At 28.4% G+C, this 25,182-nt stretch overlaps 3 protein-coding genes across 3 annotated transcripts in view; 2 read left to right on the top strand and 1 right to left on the bottom strand.

Annotated features, from left to right (window-relative positions):
* Positions 1-20,365, bottom strand: part of LOC136978015 (protein SAAL1) — a 53,637-nt gene extending 33,272 nt beyond the window's left edge. The window contains exon 1 of the mRNA XM_067273654.1: positions 20,282-20,365. The gene's annotated coding sequence lies outside the window, so the exon portion shown is untranslated. The remainder of the gene's footprint in view (positions 1-20,281) is intronic.
* The window catches only part of Tfb1 (transcription factor B1), a 106,251-nt gene that overhangs the window by 70,793 nt on the left and 10,276 nt on the right, over positions 1-25,182 (top strand). The window lies entirely within an intron of this gene.
* The window catches only part of LOC136977971 (patatin-like phospholipase domain-containing protein 2), a 29,045-nt gene continuing 24,228 nt past the window's right edge, over positions 20,366-25,182 (top strand). The window contains exon 1 of the mRNA XM_067273587.1: positions 20,366-20,895. Coding sequence (XP_067129688.1) covers positions 20,736-20,895 — 160 coding nt within the window. The 5' untranslated portion in view covers positions 20,366-20,735. The remainder of the gene's footprint in view (positions 20,896-25,182) is intronic.

The raw sequence follows: 25,182 nt of genomic DNA, 5'->3' as shown, positions 1-25,182 counted from the left end.
ACACCAAATAATGTTTCTGCCTATTGTTTAGTGCCAGAGATAGGCCTATTATTCTTATTATAGTTTTCAGCATGCCCAAAAATTTTGGTCAGGATTCGCCCCTGGTAACATGTCAAAAAACATAACCATAAGCTATTGAAATATAATACTTAATTCATCCTAACACATCTAACACAGTGATTTCCAACTAGGGGTATGTGCTTAGTGATTTAGGGGTGCACAAAAAAATTAATAACGGCAAATGTACTATAAGAATATTTGTATTCTGCATTGAGGCCTTTGGCAATGTCACGGCACTCAATACTTAGCTTTAAATAAAAATAGAATTATATTTTTATTATATTTATCTATGTCCTTCCTGTAACATTTTTTGATTTAAAAAAAAAAATTTATATGTAATTGTACAGTGCTGTATAATTAACCAAGGCACCACTGTTTAACAAACAAATGAAATAAAACTTAGCAAAAATGGGCTGCCAATGGATATGCAAGTCAAAAAAGGTTGGGAACTGATGCTCTAACAGAACTTTATGTTAAAAACAATTCATTCTTATTTAAGTTTATCTAATAACAAATAATTTTTTAAACCAAACTTTTTCATATTCCTGTCAAAATACATTTATTTTATATAATAGAGATACTGGTAACAAACATTTTGAATGCAATTAGTTTATTAACAATATCTGCTGATGATTGGATGACTAAGGTAGTTAAAACACCAGCCTATCATTAGATAACCCAGGATCAAATTTGGGTGGTTGAAACACTGCAAGAATGTTTTGGGGGTATTCTGTCCTGTGTATGTCAGATCCTGTCTTCACCACCCATATGCTCCCACTATAGGTTAATGAATATTGAAAAAAGGCTCTCTTATTGTTCACAAGGCAGAAAGAGTAATAAAAAAAACCTGTCACTCAATTATTGTAATCATTAAATTTTCTTGCTCATTTTCAATTATATCAATTTTTAAAATAGAAATTAAAGCATTGCATTCTTAGATAAAATAGAAATCTAAAAACTTTAAATTAATATCAAAGTTTAAACTGATTAACAAGCAAACACATTAATAAATAAACTAACTTAAACTATGATGTCAGATTAAAATTTTTAGATTCAAATTTTAACTATAAAGTAAAACATTTTTATATTAATTTAAAATATTGCTTAAATCCATAGATTCTTATAAATAACTGTTTTTAAATTTTTATTCACTTTTCAAAATAATATAAAATTTATGCTGTACCAGTTTAAATTCCATATAATGCATAAAACAGTATGGAGTTGTGCCAAATATGATAGTGTCAACATGGATAGGACACTCATTTATTTTTTGCAGTTTATTTCTAAAAAATAAGATTTGTGAATATCATCAAATGCATAAGCATTATGAAACATGATATGCATTGTTCACATGTGCATTGGAATGCAAATGACACAATTAAGAATATAAGAATTGCACTTGCATAAGAATTGTGATAATTGATGATGTCATATTTAAAATAATCCCAACAAGAACAACTTATTTTTTAAACTGAATACATACATCAGAGAATAAATGAAGATTCAATGGACTCTATAACTTTCAATTGGAGTTTTCCTTTTCAAACAGATAACATTAAAATTTGATTTTTATCAAGATATGATAGCCACTTTTTATTAAATTATAATAGAATCATAGTGCAAGGAAAACTAAATACTTTTCATATTTTGATATCTCTTGAAAACATTAAAATATGATCCACTCTAAATGTTATAAATTTTTAAATCTAAACTTTCTAATGACAAGATTATCAATATTTACAAAATATTTTGCATTCTACTCAACAAAGCATTATTGCAGAATACATTTTTTATAACCACTCAAAAAACTTTAAAATTTTTCAGAAAGAAAAGTTATCATCTATTATTAATTCATATAATTTAAAATAACAAATATATCATTTAATTAATTAATTTGAATATAAAAGCTAACTTCTGAAAAATTACTGCTCAATGTAAACATCACTGAACTTAAATCCATTTGAAAGATAATATTTATCTATTATGTGATATTACTTATCTGTTTATGAATAATAATGAAGATAGCATATCTAGTTTTTTTCATAATACTGATATATCTGTTTGAAATATTAAAATACATTCTCCTTCATTTATATCACATTCTTCTAATAAACAAATTTGATCATAACTTTGCTGTTATTCTGATTACACTATTTTTCTATTGTTATATAATTTATTATTTGTTTTCTGAAATAATAATAATAATAATATTAGCTAAATTTTATGCCTACTATTAGGTAAACTTTTAAATTACAAAAATATATTTAACTCTAATTAATAGTAATAGTAATAGAATTATAATGGTATTATTAAGAACAAGGAACTTAAAATTCTTTATTTTTCTGTTGTTTCAATTAACTTATCTTTATTGTTTGTTTATAAAACTGATCTTATTTCAAGCTACATAAAAAAAAACTATATTAAATACTAACAACTTATCCAAGAACTTGTTTTTCTTTTGATTTTAATGAATTAATAAAATTTGGAATTTTGGTAAAATTATTGAAAAAACAGTGCATTTTGAATATCCTATATTCTTAAGATAAAAAATATCACTTGTTAATTTGTTATCTCGATAAACAGTTAACAAGATAAGTTAACAAATAACAAATATATAAAAAATAAGTATATCTAGAGAATACAAGAGCCTTTTTTAAGGATAACAATAATATTTATTAAACATATAAGCTGTTAAATAGTTTTTCTCATTTAAAGTGTTTTTCAAAATGCCAGGCATTAAGTTATTATTTAATTTCTCATTATTTTTTAAAAAATAACACCAACAAAATCCTTTAAAATTAAACCATCCTTCCTTCCAATAAAACATTCATCCATTCCGAGTGTCGAATTAGGCAGCCAATCATGTCATTTCTCCTTTACTCTATCATTCTCAAAATCTATCTCTTCTCTGTTGTCCCTTCCAACATTATTATTTTGTATATAGAGAAACTTATGTTTCTGTTTCCGCTCTTCATGTGCACATGGATTGACAGTTTGAGGAGAGGATGGGTAATTCACAAAATTCATATTTTGTTTTTCCATTGTTATGGAGATGCAAGAAATCTAGTGATAAGAAAAGGGAGATTGACTAAGGATGAAGGAGGACAATTTGGCTCTTTTCTGAGTGAGATAAAGTTGTATCCTTATAACCTGTGGGAAATGTCCTTTGTGTAATAAGTCAAACAGTTTTCCAACACCAAGATTACTACTTCATTGAAGAAAAAAATAATTTATTTTTAAATTCTAATTTTAATCTAAAGTTCAGCATTGTAAATTACAGAATGGAAAATAACAATAATTATAATAATAATAATATAAACATTAAAAATATCAATTATATAAACTACTTTAATCTTTCAGACAGTGTACCTACTTATGAATAATCATTTTTAACATTATCAACTTTTTTTTTTAATACACCTATCCCTCGATTTACACGGAAGATAGGTTCCTGAGAAAAACGTGTAAATCGAATTTGTATCTTTTTGAATGTAAAACCGTGTAAATCGAAAAGTATGCAAAAAACGCATAATTTCGTTGTTTATTAATTATGAATTTTTTTTCAATTTTTTTAAAGGTACATAAATCAAACAAAAATATTGAAAGGCAAAAAAAAAATATATTTTTTTATTAATTAAATACAAAGTACAAAGGAACAAAAAAGAAAATCTGAAAGATTCATAAAAATGTAATGTAATGTAATGTAAAAAATGTAATTAAAAATAATGTAATCGTTTGTTACTTATGAATATGAAAAATTAAAATTTTCTGGTTTAAAACTATGTGCAATGAATTCAACTTCGTGCGTATGGGGGAGTACCCTATTTCGGTTACTATTTGATGGATTGAAATAAAACTGTCACCTAGTATCGTAAATATCAACTATAACATATAATTAAGGTGGATTGAAATATAGATGTAGATTAGAGTTAAAAATTGTTCCTTTTGATCATAGCCAGTTTATTTTCTACATTTGTTTTTTAAACCGTGTAAAAGCGAAAACGTGTAAAACGAGGGATAGGTGTATTTCATAAAATCATTAGTTATCAACAATTTCCAAAAATAAAAATATCAAATCAACTAATATCTATATATTTATTCATAATGAAATAAGATATTCATAATTATAAATTTAGCAAGGGTTATTTCAGCAATGATTCCAATTATAGTCAACATTGATTGATTATATATTTGGAAATAAGGACATGCAAATTACTGATTCTTTATCAATTATTCATTTTCTTTTTACTCTTTCCACCATGTAGGTGCTGAAGATCTTTTTTCAAACCTATTGTGGTTTTGACTAGGTACACAATGAAGTGACCAGATGGTGAGAGATGGTGCCTGAGATATCTGGGATAGACCACTCCCAAAAATTGCTGTCTTTCAACCAACGCAGATTCAATCCCACTTCCTCAGGGCAATACACTGACACCTTAACTGCCTTAGCCATCTGGCCAATTTACTTTATACTTTATCTAAAACAATTTTGAAATATATGACAAAAATTCTATACTTTACTAACAAACTTTACCAAATTTTGAATTTTATTTCAAAGCTAAAAATATGATTACAGTAAAACCTGCCCAACATGGTACCTGAATAAAATGAAAACCTGGAAAAATTCTTTAGAACAGAGAGATTTTCTACATTAAGAAAAAACCCATTTAAAATGGAAACCTGCCAAATCAGAAAAAATATTCAATACCTGCATTTTGGTTCATGCAGATTTTACTATATTTAAAAATGATATTTCTACAATATAAATATTTTGATTTTATTCAAATTCTGCAAAGAATTCTATGAAGTTTTCCAAAAGCTGATTAAAAAGTCAGCATACACAACAGATTATATTATAACCAGTGCTGCCGCCTGCTTCTGATGGAACTACCTTGATGGCACCTTCGTTTTACCCTAGATTATCCTAAATTGAGAAAACTCTCCAAGCCTGAGCTCAAGCTCAACAATTATCGAGCTCATGCTCAGATTAAAAAAAAAATAAGACGAATGATTCTATGATGCAGATCCCTGTATTATTATAGTGAAATAATAGTCAGAACAATTCTTAATTCGTTATTTATCTAACCAACTAAAAGCAAACTAATATTGCTGGATTTATCCGATCTTAATTCATTGTTTTTAAAAATCTTAATAAGTAAAATGTCTTTGGATATTTAGGCTTTATCACAGGTATTAATTTGATATGGAGAAAACTGATGTTTTAGTTTGGTAATCCCAATTTGACAAATGAGAAAAATTTCACCTGGTCTTTAAATAATCATAAAATATATCCATAAGTCTAACAAAAACAATTATTTAACTGAATTTTAATTAGTTCAGTTTTAACATGTGTTGTGTATCTTAGCTGAAGATAAAAAATTAAATAAGCCATTCACTTGATTTCAAACATATTTAATATGTAAATGATCAGTTTTAAAAATTCATTTATTTACATCTATATTTGCATTTTAACATTCATTTTGAAGGTTCAAATGTTTTAATACCAGCTATGTCAGTGATGTATAATGCTAAACTAAAATCAGATTACATGGAATGGTTGGCTGCCTGGTGCGGTCGAAATGGTTTGCTTGCAGGCAAAGTTTGTGTCACATGTAGTGTCTGTCACAAAGTGAGATGAGCTAATGAATGATGTGAAAAGTTTTTACATCATTCAAAAGTTGTACGTGTACTGTAGTGTGCCAATGGCCCAATGGCATAAAGGTTGAAAAAAGCGAAATCCTACTGGGTGTAATATACAGTGTGCACCCATGTACCTAGCACCAATCTGCTTTATTTCTTTAGTTTCTGTTGTCATATCCTAAAACCCTCTAGTTATAGGGGAAAACAGAATAATTTTAGGCAAAAACTTTTTCCAGAGAAACTTGTGGTGCAATGGATAATAGCATCAGATCACAGGGCAGTTTACCCTAAATATAAGACTAACCTAAACATTACCCTGAGAGGTTGAAATTACCCTAGAAATGGCAGCACTGATTATAACAACAAGTTTGTTACACTATAATTTGTAATAATATTGGACAAATATGGTTGAAAAATGAAAGCTGTTATAAGAAACATAGGAGCATTCTATTTTTTCTTATCAGGTCTATCAGATGCGTCTTGCATAAAATATGATGCAAAATTCTTTTGATATTTGGAAGGCAGGATACTAAATGTCTTTGTGAAGAGAAACTGTTTTGTTCTTTTCATATGAACATTATAAAAATGCAAAAGTGGCTATCTGGACACAAAAATGATTATTTTAAGGACTAGCCATACTAATGGGGACCAAGGATCCTCTGAATATTGGACTCAATTGTATAAAACACTTTAAGATTTATCACTTTAGTTTAAAATTAAATATTCAAAGCTTTATGCATTTTAGGAAAACTTAAAAAACTTTAACTGGAATCTTTCAAAGGAATGCCTTTCAAAATATGATTATAAATATTTTAAAATAATTTAGTATTAAGATATTTTTATTAAACATGTAAAACAATTAAATTGGATTGAATAAAATTGAAATAAATAAAAAAACAAACCTTATAACCAAATACATAAACTTACAGTAAACAAATGTTTCCAGCCATTTTAAATGGTCATCTTAAAATTATAGAATAAGATTGTTTAAAATACAAAGTAGAACAAAAATTTTTATTAGCCATCTTTGCAGTTTTTTTTATTTAAAAGAATTCAATAAAAAGTTTACTTTTGACTATTTTTTTATATCATATTTTATGTTCTAAAGTAGACGTAAAAGCAGTAAATTAATAAAATCATATCACAAATTTCATAAAAAGGTAATATTAAATAAAAAAAAATTCAGATATGTACTGAACTCCCAAATATCTGTGCTCATTTTTTGGTACAAGAATGTGTACCAAAAAATGGAAAAAACAGATAATCCAAAATAGTCCTCTAAATTATAAAAAAGCTATTCAGAGGTTTTAAATGAACTACAGAGTATATACAGCTCAACTCCATTATAATGTGATGCAAGTGTGATCCCCAAGTTTCATAAGCTGAAATATATATTTAGTTAACAAACATAAAATGTAGATTTCTTCTATATGATATTTTTGAAAATAGAAATTTAAATTTTGAACTCCTATGTATAGTTATTATATTTTTCCCAAATAACTGTATTTTAATTTTAGGACTAGTAGGATATTTTTTTTTTTAAATCTGTTGTTTATAGCATCAACTTTGCCTACTGCAAAATAATATTCCAGGGATAACACACCTCATTTCCATTCCTTATAACTGACAGTTGAGGGAGGAAGGAAAACGAAAGATAAAATCAGTTATTGTAGTGACATAAAAGAACATATTTAAAACATTTCTTGGACAATTAATTTTTGTATTTTTATGGTTTGTAGACTGAACAGGGATTGACAAAGTTAGATCCAAAATGCATATAAATAAAACATCTGGAAATTAATTGTTTCTGAGTAATTCTTGAACTTGGGTAAAAGTTGGATTTGAAGGACATAACAATTTTTGTTTATTTGTTCAAAACCCCTTTTAAGTGGTTGGAAAAGTAAAAAAAGTTTTAAATATTTTGAACATTATCTGTCATGAAAAAAAAATATATAAAATAAAATTATCATACTGCTAAATAAATTCTATTGTTCAATTGACTATTACTATTCCAGTAACTTTCTATTTGGATATCAAACTCAAAAGTATCTTGTAAAGATTATGAGTAAAATCAAAAAGGATAGATAGTATCTGCAAACTGTTTTTCTCAAATTATAAAACTTTCTTTATAAAAGTGTTAGTTTCTTATAAATTACACATAACTATATTTAGAAATTTTTTAAATTTACATTTTAATATTTGCTGATAAATAGTATCCACAACTTAAATTTTACAGTAATGATTTTCAAACAAATTTGACAGGAAGCATCCTAAATGCCTTTTTAAATAATATTTAAATTCAATAATTTTAAATAAATTATAAAATTACATAAATAAAAAAATAAATTTTGTCTAATTACAAAACTCTTAACTGTTTTTAAATATAACAATAAAAATTATTAAAAATAAAAAATAAAATTAAAAAAATAATGTTTATTTGTAGTGTAAATATAGATAAAATGCATATCAATATACATTAAATTAGTGTTACTATCTTCTTAAAAAAATAAAACAAAACAACAAAACTAAACTAATACTGAACTGAACGTTAGTCTCTAGTATCTATTATTAGTCTATACAATCCAAATAATTTCCACAATGTTACAAAGACAAAGAAAGGAAAGGCAATTCCTATCATAAAAGAACACATGTAAATAAAAATGACACACCTTTCTCTGAGAGTTTTAATTTATAACTCTAGTTCTTCATTTAGATTGCAAACTCATTTTTCTTGTTATAAAAAAATAATTAATAAATGAAGTTTTACGATTTCTGTTTTTAATCATAAAACCTGATTTATTAATTAATTTCATTTTTAGGATGCAGATTCTTAGGATGATAAAATATGTAATAAATCCAAATTTTATGCTTTTTTTTTAAAATAATGTTTATTTATAAAATTAAATGAGTTATATGTAAACAAAAAAATAACATATTCATAATTTAGAAAGGAAGTGTAAAGAAAGATTTAAAATATATACTGTATATAAAATTATTGATTATTAAATTTTGAAAATTGAAGTAATAAATATGAATGAAACTAGACCAGCTTGTCATTAGAATATTGGACTTAGGCTTGTATTCTCAACCAAGATCAAGAGTTAAGTATTAGAAGTTTACCATTCAGTCAGTAGCGTAGCGAGGGGGGTGCAAGGGGGTGTATCATGTACCGGGTGCCACTCTCAGAGGGACGTCCAAATGGTCTCCAAGACAAACTATATGTGTTTCTGGAGGGAGAAGAGGGGCGCCAATAAAGTGTCGGGCCAGTTATGCCCTGGGCGCCAGTTATGTTCGCTACGCCACTGCATTCAGTTTACTTTTAGTATGCATATTCAGTTTACTTTTAGTAACTTCTAATTCTTAACTCTTGATCCCCAGTTATGAAAATGAACATAATAGGTTAACTATTAAAAAAAATTAATTGTTCAAAAGAAAGAAAAAAAAAAAATCATATACAAAAATAAAATTGTTTAGTTTGAGCTCATTTTACAAGAAAATAAAAATGTAATGTTCAAAATAAAAATATACATTTTGTTCATTGCATTATTAAATGTTAATCCCTTTAATTTCAAATGAATAAACCAAACCATTTTCTCAAAAAAGAATTTTTACATAAAGCAGTATTGGAAAAAAGGGTTAATGTTATCTTAGGTAGCCAAGATGGCGGCTCGTCTCTGAAACAGTGGGGATGCACGTACTAACCTAACCTAACCTATTCTAATAAATTACCCCTATTCTAATATTTTGGTTGGCAATAATTATGGTAATTTATTAGAATAGGTTAGGTTAGTATGTATTGTACGTCCCCACTGTTTCAGAGACAAGCAGCCATCTTGGCTACCTAAGGTAACATTAACCGAAAAAAGTTTCTAGACACACAGGAAGTTGGAAAGAAATATTTGAACACTTCTAAATTTACAAATTTTAGCATTTTAATTTGAATGAAAGAAACAATTAGCTTTAAGAGGTGTGTTTACATCATTTTCTAAGAAAACGGTGATATTTTACCTGTCTTTACTTAAACAATGACCCCAATCAAAGGATTTATTAATGATGTGAGAAAACAAATTATAAAGCTACTACAAGATGAAAAAATCAAACAAAAGTTACAATGTGTTTTAGTGAGTTGTTAGGAACTGTAAATTACAATTGAAAAAAATTTAAAGACAGTAGACATAAAAAATCATGTCAGAAGATTGTCCTAAAAACCAGCAAGACTCAAGATCATCTATTGAAAAAAATATGTTTAAAATCTTGACAAATGTCTTCCAAACAATAAAATGTGGAATGAAGAAAACTAAAACAAATGTTTGTGACAGAACAGTAAGAAATAGATTGAATGACATGGGATTTTCATTTGCAAAGCCAAAACAAAACCCTTTCTGATCAAGAAACAAAAAATTGTTTAAAATGATCAAGACAGCAAAAAAATTAGACCATAAAAGACTGGAAAAGGGTTATTTTTTCAGATGAGTCATATATACATTAGATGTGGTGAGGACACAGGAAAATTTGTTTAGAGATGTCCAGATGAGAAATTTAAGGAAGACTGCCCCTGAATACGAACACTAAGTTCCAACAAGTTTAATGATTTGGTGCTACATGTCAGTCTGTCTTTGAAGTTGTAAATTTGAATAACTGTAAAAAAAATTTATCACATGAAATAAATGGCTCTAAATTCTGTAATACTAATTATTGTTATTACTATTATTTTTTCTCATTAAAAATGATTTTCAGATTTTATTTTGGACATCAGTATATTTTCATGCTTTAATATAATTTTGTTTAGCTTATTTTATTATAATTTTGTTTAGCCATGAACATAACCAAGTAGAACTACGGACTAAAAAAGATGAAGCTTTTTGATACCAGTATTATGTTGTGAATCCATTTATTCTTATAAAAACAATTTAAGCAGTTATTATTATAATAATAAACACTGCAGAAACGTAATAAACAGAGAAAATTATAAACTAAGTGCAAATGCTTTCACCCATATTAAATAGGTATGGTCAAGCAACAAACTGCTGATAAAAAAGCTGGGGATTGTCAAACATGGTGTGTAGGGGAAGGGGGTATAATGTAAGAGAAGAGGAGAGGGACAAGAGAATTTATATATTTATAGAAAGTGTTGTAACGGATCGGTTGTAACTTGATCTGAGTGTCAGGTCAAGGGTGAAAATTCCTACATACTTTCGTTGTCTGAGAGAGAGTTCTTGTGTAGTCGTCACCCCAGTCAGTTGTATCCGAGAGGGAATAAAGTTAATTGTTAATTAACGATGTGTTTTATGTGAGACAGTGTCAAAAACAAAATTGATATAAAATTGGAGACGAGGATTAAGATAGAGACTTGCCAGCAAAAATTACAATTCGGGATAAAAAGCCAGAAATGTCAATCCCAGGAACTTCAACCAGTGGAGTTCGTTTTGAACCATTCAAGATGGACAGACAGTGGAAAACTTACAAGGACTGCTTTAATTTTTGCTTGAAGGCAAACCAGATTGAAAATGACCAAGATAAGTGTGCTTTATTTTTTACTGTATGCGGTGAAACTTTATATAAACTTGTAGTCACACTCATAGTCCCGAAAGAAACGACACAAGTTAACTTCAATGAAGTACATAATGCTCTTGATAGCTATTTTATCCCAAAACCTAGTGAAATCGTTGAATCGTTCAAATTTAACTAGAGGTCGCAAAAACTGGGAGAGAGTTTCAACGACTATGTCGCGGAACTACAGAAAATTGCAATGAATTGCAACTTCGGCACCTCACTAGAGTGTATGTTAAGAGATAGGCTAGTGACTGGTTTAAGGGATAAAAGAATACAACACATGTTATTGGCAAAAACAGACACTACTTATAAGGCCATTTTGGATGCAGCATCTAAAGATGTTAGCCAGCTTGGGTCAGACAGAAACAACATCTAAGTATATAACTTAAAGGCGGACTACAAGAGAAAGAATCAGCCAGCCATATTACGCTGTTTTCAGTGCACTGGAAATCATAACCCGAATAATTGCCGATTTGCTCAGGAAATCTGTAAATTCTGCGGAAACAAGGAACACACAGAAAAGGCATGTATCACGAAACGAAAGCGTGAACAAAGAAAAATTCCAAACCAGAGAAGAAACCAAATTGGGGCACAATGGAAAGAGGTATCCAGCCAGAGAGCCAAAGTACACCAAATTGACAAACAAAAATTTGACATCTAACCAGGTAGAGGAATATATACCTCTATTCAAAATACGGGAAGGTAGGATACCACCCTTAAAAATCTTAATCAACATTGAAAATATACCAGTCATGATGGAAATTGATTCAGGGGCAGGGTACACTGTAGTGAGCAAACGGACCTTAAAAGAAATTAAAATCCAGCGAGACAAGTTAGAACCGGAAGAAGTCAAATTACAGACATGGGCAGATCAGAATCTGGAGGTAGTGGGCACTACAATGATGAGGGTACAATTTAAAGAAAAAGTGATGAATCTGCCATTGTTAGTGATTAAAGGAAATGGACCAGGACTTGTTGGAAGAAATTGGTTTGAACCATTAGGAATCAGAATAGAGGGACTTTATCACCAACATGATGCAGACGATCTGATACAAGAATTCCAGCATTTATTCAATAATTCACAAATGGGTCTATTTAGAGGCGAGGCAGTCAGGTTAGCGATAAATAAAGAAGCCAAGCCTATTTTTATGCGGGCAAGACAGGTTCCTTTTGCATTGAGAACAAAGATAGAACAAGAGTTGAATCAACTTCATCAGTTAGGAGTTATAGAACCAGTTAGAACTTCTAAATGGGCCACTCCTGTAGTACCCGTTGCAAAACCAGATGGAAGCGTATGTTTATGTGGAGATTACCACTGCACTGTAAACAGAGAGGCAATAAAAGTAGATGTATACCTATTGCTGGCCATTAACGATATACTTGCTTCATTATCTGGAGGAAAGGTATTTGCCAAGCTTGATTTCAAGGAAGCGTACTTCCAATTTCCCGTGGACCAGGAGTCGTCTGAGATACTGACTATCAACACATGCAAGGGTTTATACAGAATGAAAAAATTACCATTTGGAGTGAGTAGTTGTCCAGCTATATGCCAGAGAGACATGGAAAAGATCGTAGGAGGTATTCCAGGGACAATTGTGATGATAGATGATATACTTGTCACGGGACTCAATGAAGAAGGCCTACATCAAAAGTTGAGAAAAATTCTTAACCGGATTTCAGAAGCTGAACTAAAACTGAACAAAAGCAAATGTCTATTCAAGACAAATCAACTTAAATTTTTAGGATATTTGATAGATGCTCAGGGCATTCGACCCAGACCAGATAAAATTGCGGCAATCCAACAGGTTCAGGACCTGAAAAACAAACAAGAGTTACAAGCAATTTTGGGATTTGTAAACTTCTATGATAGATTTTTGAAAGATAAAGCAACCAAAGCTGAACAATTATATAGACTCCTAGACAAAAACAAACCATGGATCTGGAAAAAGAACACAGCAAAGCATTCATAAAAATAAAAAAAAATGCTAACACCAGAAACATTATTAATCCATTATGATTTAAATAAACCAGTATTGTTGTCATGTGATGCTTCACCATATGGAGTTGGAGCAGTACTTTCACACATATTACCAGATGGATCCGAAGCTCCTATATACTTTGCATCAAGGACACTCCACCCAGCAGAAAGAAATTATTCACAATTCGAGAGAGAAGTATTAGCTATAATCTTTGGCATCACAAAATTTCATAATTACCTAGCTGCCCGAAATTTTACTATATATACGGATTGTAAGCCAGTTGTGGGCCTTCTGAACCCTGCTAAACCAATTCCTGATTTAATCTCACCCAGAATGATTCATTGGTGTTTGAGATTAGCAGCATACTCATATAAGATTGAACATCGTCGGTCAGCAGAGATGACTAATGTCGATGCATTATCTCATATACCAACTAATGTGGAAGACGAGACTATCCCTGAACCAGGAGAGATACTCCTTATATTTGAACAGCCAAAATTGCCCATTACATCTCAGGAAGTAAGCGGAGAGACAAACAAAGATTCAGTGTTAAAAAGAGTGGACCATGCAATCTTACACGGATGGCCACTTAGTAGTCCAGAAGAACTTATGCCTTTTTCTAGGCAAAAGCTAAAACTTTCAATTCACTGCAGTTACATTTTATGGGGACAAAGAATAGTTATCCCTAGAACCTTGCAACCACAGCTATTACACCTGTTACACTCCACACATGAGGGCATGTCTAGAATAAAAAGAACAGCCAGAAGCTATTTTTGGTGGCCTGAAATGGACTCCCAAATTGAAGAGATGGTATCGATGTGTAGAAAATGCCAAGAACAGGGGTCAAACCCAACCCCAGTTAAAGACACTCATTGGCCATGATCCTCGGGACCCTGGGATTGAGTACACATTGATCATGCAGGACCACACTATGAACGTACATATTTTATTCTAGTGGATGCTTATTTGAAGTGGGTGGAGGTAGAAGAAGTACAAATGCAATCAACCTAGGAAACCATGAAATTATTGAAGAGAATATTTAGTACACATGGACTACCAAATACAATTGTATCAGACAATCATCAAAGCTTTAAATCCCAAGAAATGGAAGAATTTATACGAAAAAATGGGATATGGCACATATTTACCCCTCCATATCATCCCTCTTCCAATGGACAAGTAGAGAGACAAGTGCAAACTATAAAGTGGAGTATTGAAAAATTACATCACAACCAAGAAAAAACTGAGGTGTTGTTTCCAGACTTTTGTTTAGCTTACGCACAACACCTAGTAGCACTACAGGTAAAACAGCAGCAGAACTGTTGATGGGAGAAGACTAAGTACCATCTATGATCGACTAAATCCACACCTATATAAGGATAGAAAAGAGGAAACAAGAATACGAAAATTCCAGATAGGAGACAACATCAATTACAGGTGCTATAGAGACACAAAGTGGAAACCAGGAAAGGTGACAAAGACCAGATCATATACATACATGATAGCTTCACCAGAAGGAACTATAGAAAAGAGACATATTGATCAACTGATAGTTCAAAGAGAACAACCACTCCAGAACAGGCAACATCCAGTTTGTCAGAATAACCAACATCCAGCTCTCCAGAATAATCAACATCAAGACAAAGGACCACCAGTTAGAAAGAACTCTAGAACACGGACACTACCTGCATATCTCCAAGACTTCGTTTTAGAGGGGGAAGATCTGTTGTAACAGATTCGTTGTAACTTAATCTGAGTGTCAGGTTAAGGGTGAAAATTCCTACATGTTTTCGTTGTCTGAGAGAGAGTTCTTGTGTAGTTGTCACCCCAGTCAGTTGTATCTGAGAGGGAATAAAGTTAATTGTTAATTAATGATGTGTTTTATGTAAAACAGTGTCGAAAACAAAATCAATATAAAAGAAAGACTTCCAGGCAGTGGGGAAGGAGTCAACATCACAATAGTTTATGGCTGAGTTATGGCAGGTGACCTTCCACTTGTTCCAGATATTTAAGGACATATGGTTTAGATTTCTTATGTAAGAGATGGTTGGTTAAATTTTTGCAGTGTTTATTATTTTCTAGTTTTAACCAGTTGTAAAGTAGCAGTTGTTAACTCATTATTATAATAGTAATAATAATGAAAGATAGTAAATATGACAGTTTAAGATGAATGAACACTTACATAAGTTTACATGTGCAGAATTTGGAATGTAATGAGAATAACAGGCACTAAAAATAAATGATCACAAAAGAAGTCAAAACAAAATCTATATTCACCAGCTAACTGCCAGCAAATATAGATTTTATTGTAAAAACATTTTCCATAATTTTAAATGCTGAAATCTCACATTTTGGCTAAAATTGTGAGTTTTGTTACCATGAAATAAACATGTTGTGCAATCAAGTGCTTTTTACTGCACTAAATTGTATTTATATAAGAAACAAAACTATATAGAGAACATAGTTCTGAAAGTGAAATAATTAAGTAAAAACTGGAAATGACTGGCAGCATTTAATAAGAGCTAAGAAAATCAGGAAATGGCCTTAAAAACAATTCTTCAAGTTCTAATTGAAGATGATCTATGCTCAAAATATGTCTTGGCTAATGTAATAAGTTTTGTTATTAAAAATAAAAATCTTATGTAAGTCAAGTGTTTTTTATTTCCTCTAATTCTGTTTCTGCAAGAAGTAATCAAAAATATTTGTTTTTACAACATATTAAAGTGCTGGTGAATGTTGGCTTTTGTTTTTCTTCTTTATGTTGATAGTAATTGTTGTTTTCAGTTTGAAAGTAATTGAAGAAATGATCACATATGTTACCCACATTTCCAATGAGACAGGATAATATAACTGCATATGATTCAAATAAGACTTCAATTCAAAGTACAGAAAAGGATCTGCAAACTTTTATAGAATCCATCCAATTGATAAATATATCACACTAACCTTATAATATTTTGCAGTTATTTTGTAACGTATCACAAATGTTTTTGGTACATTACAAAATAACTGCAAAGCATTATAACGTTAGTGTGATATATAGGCTTATAACTTTTATAGAGATTCTTGGAATAAAATTAATGCTTTTTAAAATAATGTTTCTAATAAGGAAGTAAAGGAATTGAGAATGTATTTTCAAAGAATACTATTCAACAATTAACATGAAAAGTAAATGCTATTGTACATAGAAATTAGAAAATTTTCTGATTTAAAGAGAAAGTATACTGTATAATCATCTTGAAGAAAAAAAAGATTAAAAGCAGGTTTCAGAGTTAATAACATTCAGTCAATTTTTTCAACAAAATATTTTCTAATTTTTATGTATATCTACAGCAAAATAAAATATATTGTGTAAGAATGGAAATAATTTATTTGCCTATACATTTATATACTGTATCTTAAAAATCCAACAATGTAGCAGTTATTTCCAGAGAATATAACTTTAACAAATAATTTTCTTTAGAAATGATTGTCTATTTAAAAAAAATTTTTAATTCTAATAATTCTATATAATTATGGAAATATATAAATAAAAAGAAAAAATAGTTTTTCTATTTGTAGATACCTGTTTTCTTTTTAATTACAACCTTCTCTCATATTCTTTGTTTTTATTATTATGTAAATAAGGAATAGGAAAGAAAGAGAGAGAGAGAGAGAGAGAAAAAAAAATTGCATTAGAATTAATTATAATGACTTCCTCCACAAACAACACATAGTACTAGTCATTTTATTTTAAAATATGGCTGTTTGTATATCTAAATGTTATTATAATAAAAATAATAAGTGAATTACAATTAAACTATTAATTTTTTTAAAATTAATCTATAAAATATTAAATGTTTTCAATTTAACAGGCTCTTATATACTTGTAGAATAAAGTTATAACAAGTACAGCTTTTCATATAATGACCAATTAAATATCTTCACATTTTAAAATTGTAATGTTAGGTTACCTGATCACCCAATTAATACATTAATTTTAAATTATTTGACAAATTTTAGTAATATTTAGATAATGGTTTCTAATTTCCTATATGATCATATCTATAAAGATTCTACATTTTATTTTGTATTTCATCAAAATAAGAACAAAACATAAAAAGAACCTTTTATCTGTTTAAATATGTATTTAAATTTTCCATAAGAAACCAATCTTATGGAAAATTTTATCATATATTTTACAAAATTGACTTTCTTGCTTAATGTACAGTACTTATCAATTTATTGATAAATATATTAAACAATAAAGAAACAATGAAATTGATTTCTTATTTTTTCATATTTTTTAATACTGCATTCAATAACAATATATTATTGTTTTCTTCTGTACTGCATATACAAAGAAATTACATAACTATATTATATAATTTTAAAACTACAGTAAATAATAGTTTTAAATCTGTGTGAAAATTTATTAACTTATTCAATTTCCTTCATAAATATTAATGAAAGGAAAATATAAAGTTTAATAAAACAAAGCATTTAATTAATCATTATATAACCAGATTTACACTTACAAATAACTCATATTAAAAAGCTCTACTTGTATGTAAAATCATATGTGAAAACAAAACAAATCTTATGCAAGTATACTAGTTTGTATTATTAAACTTGAAAAGAAAACAATCATAAAAAATTAATAAATTTTTTGAAAAGTTCAATTTTTAAATTACTGATACAAATGTTAAATGTTTAAGTTAATCAAAGTTGACTGATAACTAATAAATATTTTTAAAGCTTCATTTCATAATGATACACAGATAATATAATTCTTTCTAGAATAAACGAAATAATTATTATAATTTCAATTTGACAGCTTTCAATATTTTAAAATCATTTGTGGTTGACTACTCCTATAACACTATACTTATGGAACTCATGTACAGCTTTTCATATAATGACCATAATCATGTATAAACACAGTGTTTGTGGCATGGATTCCACAAACACTGTGTTTATACATGATTTTGAGTTCCATAAGTATAGTGCTATAGATGTAGTCTAACCACAAAATACCATATGACAACCTGTTTATAATTAGCGATTACAGCATTCATGGAAATTGGCCCACTTGCTCCACTTGTGTGCCAAACTTCTCTTCATGCCATAATTACCTATATTATAAACTAATTGCATAATATACTATTATGATTACTGAATAATGTAAACTAACATATTTTTAAAATTAAAAATAAATAAGTTAAGATAGAATAAATGTAATCTTTTATATTACAGTATTTTATCAATTATAATATATAGAAAGAAGTAAATATAAAAATTTGAATTGAAATTCAAAACAAAGTTAAGAAACTGTTAGTTGTCTCACAATACTTTACCAGTTAAAAAAGTGAAACTTTTATCTTGTTTACTTATATTCATTGCATTCATATGATACAAATTCTAAAGGCAAAAGATTTAGACGAAACTACAAGATGTGAATTAAGTTTATATACAAACTATACATTTTGTATGTTTCAGTAACCTTACATCCAATCCAGCAGGTAAAAAAATGTAATTCAAATGTTTTCAGCTTTCCTCACAAACAACCAAGTTCTAAAATGGAATGCTAACATACAATGGAACACAAACTTTAAAAACTTGAACCGACGGAATTTGAAGATTGAATGCCAAAATTAGAAACTTTCATTGGATACGTATTGGCTCACAGTGACAAATTGTAACAGGCTTGCCTTGCTCCAGAAATGGGTTTCTCACGCTCGTAATCGATGCAAATTACCCTTTAACGTAGTTTTAAAATTTCCAGGACCTCCATATCTCTAATGCGTTTGGCTTTTGTCGTCATCCCAAGAAGAGAGGCATTTTTACATTTGTGTTTTTTTACCTGTCAAATCAAATGTAAGGTTTCCAAAACATAACATGCATAGTTATAATTCTTCACCCCACCATTCTTCATGCATAGTTATTATCCAGTTTAAGCATGCAGTGCTATACATTTTGTGTATGTATGTATAACATTTATAAACATATATACTTTTACATGCAGAAAATGATAACCTATATTTTATAAATTTATAAAATCAATGTAAAACATTTAAAGGATATTTACAACATTAAATAACTTTTATATTAGTGATAAGAATACAATTGAAAATTAGGATTGAACTATAGTCATTAACAAACATTTTATTTTCTGCATTATATACTTTTAAATTAATTAAAGGACACCTACATTTTATAACACTAAATACATGTACAGTACATTAACAGAACAACTACTTTATCAAAATGTAAACAGAAAGATTGTGATCATTCATAAAATGAAAATCTTACAGAACTACTGGTACAATTATATCTTGTTTTTTTCCCTCCAATACGAAACTAATGATGAAATATCTAAATTACAAAATTTATCTGAAGGTTTTAACAGATATCAGCGGGCATAACTCATCAACAAGATTGTGTTATCATTACTGGAATGTTTTTAATAAAAAAGAGGAACTAAAAAAAATTGGAATTTTTACGATTAAAAGTGCATTAATCTCTAATAATTTATATTAATGATTCATTCTACGGATGAATCATTACGTATTTTTAGTCATTTTATTTGAAATATTATCTAAATACTGATGCCTTACTTTCCTAAGTCTGAAATGAAAATAAAAGTGCATTTAAACTAAACTAACCTATTTATTTGTTCTAAGTTGCTTTTAATATAAACCTGCACAAAATACAAATTATTATACAGAAACTGGAATATATAAACTACAAATAAATAAAATAATTTGAAATAAAAACCAGAATTGAGTATACTTTATAGAAGTAAATCAACACGTGCAAATCAACGGTTACGTTTTAATAATATATAAAAATTTAATACTTAAATTTTTAAAAGTTAATTATATTATTATTATTATTATTCATATTATAAAAATTTATAAAATTATATTTCTAAAATTCAATTAATTTAAAGTATTTGTATAACAATTCAAACGAATGTAAATGTATAGTTTGTATAATGACGTCGTATACAGCGATTAATTCATTTCATAAGAAAGAAAAATCATTTCGATCAATTGTTTATAACGTACTTCCTTTACTCCTTAATAAAAATATTTTCCCTTTCGACTGTCACGTGACTTTCGATTTTGATCGAATCTCCGCTGATAGTCCTAGCACTTGTTGTCACAATATTGATATTACTTGCGGGAAGTTTCGTAGCCGATCAGCCGATTAAATATATTTATATTTGATCGAAAATGCTTTTCGCACTCGTTGGTAAAGTGGATTCTCCGTTATATTCAAGGACATCAATTCACTGGGAGAGAATGAGAGGGGAAGAAAACGTTATCTGGTTACCGACAAAAACACCTCACGTGATTGCGAGATAAAGGAGAAGGTCATGTGTTCGCTAAACATTGGTATATTAAAAACGTTGACGTAGTTGATATTTACGTCGAATATACCGATATATACGCCAGTGACTGACTGATGTAGTTACTATTGTTTTACTGTCGACATCGTTAACTGTTTAGGCGATGAAAGATGAACATCTCGTTTTCTGGTTGTGGTTTTCTATGTATCTATCACGTTGGAGTTGCATCGTGTTTCAAACGTTATGCACCTCATATTCTTGTTGATAAAATAGCTGGTGCATCAGCTGGTGCTTTGGCTGCATGTGCTCTCATATGTAATGTTCCATTGGGTAAGTATCTGTTGACCACTTTCTTTGTTCTATGAATATTCATTAAATTAGTGTATTGTACATTTTCCTTTTATAGTGTTTAATATCTATTCAGATTTTGCTTTACAATCTAATAATACAGATCAGATAAAGTACAAATGAAGTAAAAGTAGTATTATAGACTTAATATTATACACCTCATATTAAGTCTATAGAATGCAATAATAATAACAAAATATTTATTGATAAATTACCTATAAGAATTGTAAGTTATTTAAGACATAATACAAATTTTCTGATTGTTATTTGCTTAACAGTAGTAAAATTGTTAACATGTGGTAGTAATATGTTTGACGATAGAGGATTATAGTATATTTAAATAGAATTAATTTAGAAAATTACTCCAGGAAAATGGTAAAAGGAAATTATTGAAAATCAAAAAATTGTTTGATCCTGATGAAAGTCAATTAATTGACTGAAAACATTAGATTACTTTAATAAAATAGATTGCATGTTAAAGGTTGGTAAAGTGTAGGAAATCTATTTTACCTATGCAGTAATCATTAAAGAGGAAATGAGGTTTTATTTATCAGATGTTGATATTAATGATATTTGTATCTACTAGTTTATATAATTTGTGAAGAATCAAGTAATGGGACATATAAAGTAGTAGTTACAGATATCATTAATGTAAACATCTGATAAATAACAGCATGATTAATTTAACATCTGATAAATAACATTTCTTTCCAGAGGGAATTCTGGAAAAATATTTGATATTTCAGTTGTCATGTCTTAATCATGTCAATTATCAATTCATATTATTTGTAATGTAGTTACACTGGTTGCAAACCAGTTAGTCCAGTTACAAATAGTCAATATAAAAAGATTAACTTACAGTATTTTTTATCAACTTAATTTTTTATTAAAAATTGTGAGGCTTCTCTGCATAGCTTTGAGCATTCATGCTCATGCAGAGAAGTCTCGTGCTTTCATTACTAATTTTTTTGGGTGTCCAGTCATTTCTTCCATTATTTTAATTGGACAAAAAGCATTAAAAGCTGGTCTAGAAACACTATAATTTTGTAGTTAAAATTATGCCATGATCTTTTTATAGGATTCAAGATGGGGTTTGTTCTCATATATAGGGCATTCAAACCAACAAATAGCCTACTACAAATTTATCTATACATTTGCATTTAGTTATTAAGTAGAAAATGTGAGATATAGGGTGCTTTGCCTGGTAAAGTAGTTTGCATATTATCCAGCTATATTAAAGCCACTTTATTAGGCAAATATGCTCATAGCTTGGGTGTAATGTTTGTGTTTACATATTATATACTCTATAGTCATTTCAACAAATATGTTTATTTCATATAAATTAGGACAAGTTTTATAGTAGTTTATTTTAAATTTGGTTATTAGATGAATATGGAATACTTACTTTTTGACAATGAAATTTTAAAATAATTTATTAAAAAATTTAAATAAAATTTAATAAAATTTTAATTTTAAATCAAGCATGAAATTTTAACAGGGAAAGAAAAGTATGTTATTTTCTTAAATTTTTATGTGAGTCACTTAAAATTCTTTATGCATCATTTAATCAATTGTATACAACAGGGGTGGCCAACAAGTCGATCACAATCGACCGGTCGATCCAGCAATTTTGGTCGATCGCTAGCGATGTCTTGACTTAATGTATTATATTTGTAACCGAACGCAACTGTGTGCATGCAGTTATGACTTGACTCACAAGCAGTGAGTGCACTTCGTACTGAAACAGTGTATAAACATAGTATGTATTTCACACTTTCCCCTCCCTACTTAGACTATGCCTATGACAACAAGTCGATCGCGACACGTTTTTACGAGAAAAAGTAGATCTTATGTGCACAAAAGTTGGCCATTCCTGGTATACAAGCCTTGGTTTTCTTATATTTGGTTGATTAAATTTCAAGTAACTTAAAACTATTGATTTAACTCTACAAATAGTTTGAAACAATGATAGATTAACCCTATAAAATACTTTACAGGGTCAAGCTACTAATCAATTGATGATGCATTTTATTAAATTTTAGTAATATTGTTTTATTAGTTTGTGATAGACTATAAAAATATATTCTATTATTAATTGACCAAACAATCGCCTTAAATAATCAGGCTATAAAAGCTCAATTTGTTTAAGGCGATTGGTTTGGTTGAGTATCAATGTCAATGATTCTCAACCGTTGTGCCGCGAGATTTTTGAAGTGCACCACCACTGCAAATATCCATACATAAGCAACGTCAGACAAGTAGTTTAATCAGTTCTACCTTCCTAGAGCACGTTTGGAAATTGTAACTGGTGTTACTGGTAACTGCCAGTAGTTACCAAGGCGTGACCTAAATAACCAACTGCGTTTAAAAATCACTATTATGATGTCACTGGTTGTCCTGCAGTACTTACCGAAGTAACCGTGTGTGCTGCCAAATTTTTAAATTATTAAAAGTGTACCGTGACGAAAAAAAGGTTAAGAATCACTGATCTATGTATTGGGCTTTGGGATGTTTAGTATACTTCTATTATTAATGTTTATCTTTGCATATTATTTTAATTACTTAGTCATTATTTAAATATTTAAAAATGCAATTGCCAGAAACAAGTTCATTTTAAGTTTTAAAAAATCTTGTCTAATTAATCTGTTAATTTAATTTGAAAGTTTAATGATTTTTGATATGCATAAACAATGATAGTCTTTCATTATTACTATTAATATTATTCAGATGTAAAAAAATTGTTAGAACTGGTAGATGAAGTGAATTAGCTGAATTGACAGTGTTCATGCTGATTCTTCAAAGTTCAGTGATTTGAATTTATCATCTAATAATTATTATATCTTTTAACAGTTGGTAATGAAATCTGCAATATTGGATATTTCCATATTTTGATATTAAGCAGGACAAAATTCCAAAAACTTTCAGATAACTGAAAATCCAGTTAGATAAAGGATATCTGTTTTTTCCAGAATGTATTTAGGAAGAAAACAGATAATTGATAGTTGTATTACTAGGATACAGTTGCACAAATTTCCATTGGCTACCTTTATAAGAAATTATCTTTATAGTATTTGAGTTGAATGTTTAGGATTCTTTAAAAATATTTTTTAATGCTATGGAGGATATTCAATTATTAACCATCAATTAATTTGAAATAATCAATTTAAAACTTTTTAATTTTCAAGTTTAAATAAAATGTAATTGTTAATAAGACTAATTAGGAATCTGTCAGAAGATATAGTTACTAAACCACTAATTTATATATTTATTATACTTCAAATATTCATAATATTTTTGATCATCTGATCACTTTTTCAACAAGAAAATAATTTTAAAATGAAATAAAATAGTAACTTTATAATTTAAATCAAAACTAAATACAGTATATTCCATAAGAATTAATCATTTTGACAAGTAGCACATTTCAATGATTAATTATTTAAATAACAAAGAAATGAATTTAGTAAAATTTTTACATTTGTTTATTGAGTTTATTATTTGGTTAAAGTTTCATTTTTATATGAAAGTTATCTGTTTATACAAATAAGTAATAAACAAATATTGTAGAATTAAGAATATTTACATTTTTTATCGTAAAGAAAAATGGAAATATGATATGTCAGAACCCTTTATTTTTTTTCATTAGAAAAAAGTTTTAATAAAAGTAATGAGACAGATTCGATTTATTACTCATTCTTAAATATGCATTTTGTATGCAATCTGAAATAAATCACGGTAATAAAGATATGAGTGTATTTATTATAGACATTTATATTTGTACATTTCTAGCTGTTATGTATATTTAAGAAATAAGAATATTATAATTTTGACATGAATTCCTCAAAACGTTTCTGAAAAATATCACAAATAACGACATTTATCAATGTGATTGGCATCAATGCCAACCAAATTAATAAATGCCAAATAGCATGATTATATTTTATAGGCTTATCACTTAGTTTTCCCGTCATCAGAAATACAAATGTAAATTGAACTATATTGACATTTTGATTATCATCACAAATATTGAATGTTCTCATGGTTGTTGTATGTATAGGATGCTTATCAAACCAGAAAGAAAGAAATAAGCATTCTAATTCTTGAATAACAAATTCGCTTGCTATTATTTTATTATGAAATATAGAAAAATATTAGATTTACACATGTATAAATATTACAATCTAAACTATATTATTAAAAATATATGAAAATTATATAGTTGATGATTCAGAGTAAGCTAAATAATTTTATCAGATAATCTTGAAGATG

This window comes from Centruroides vittatus, unplaced genomic scaffold (assembly GCF_030686945.1).
Source record: "Centruroides vittatus isolate TY-2023 unplaced genomic scaffold, ASM3068694v2 contig_484, whole genome shotgun sequence".
Taxonomy (NCBI): Eukaryota; Metazoa; Arthropoda; class Arachnida; order Scorpiones; family Buthidae; genus Centruroides; species Centruroides vittatus.
Note: the sequence above shows the minus strand (reverse complement) of the source record. Positions and strands in the feature narration are given on the sequence as shown.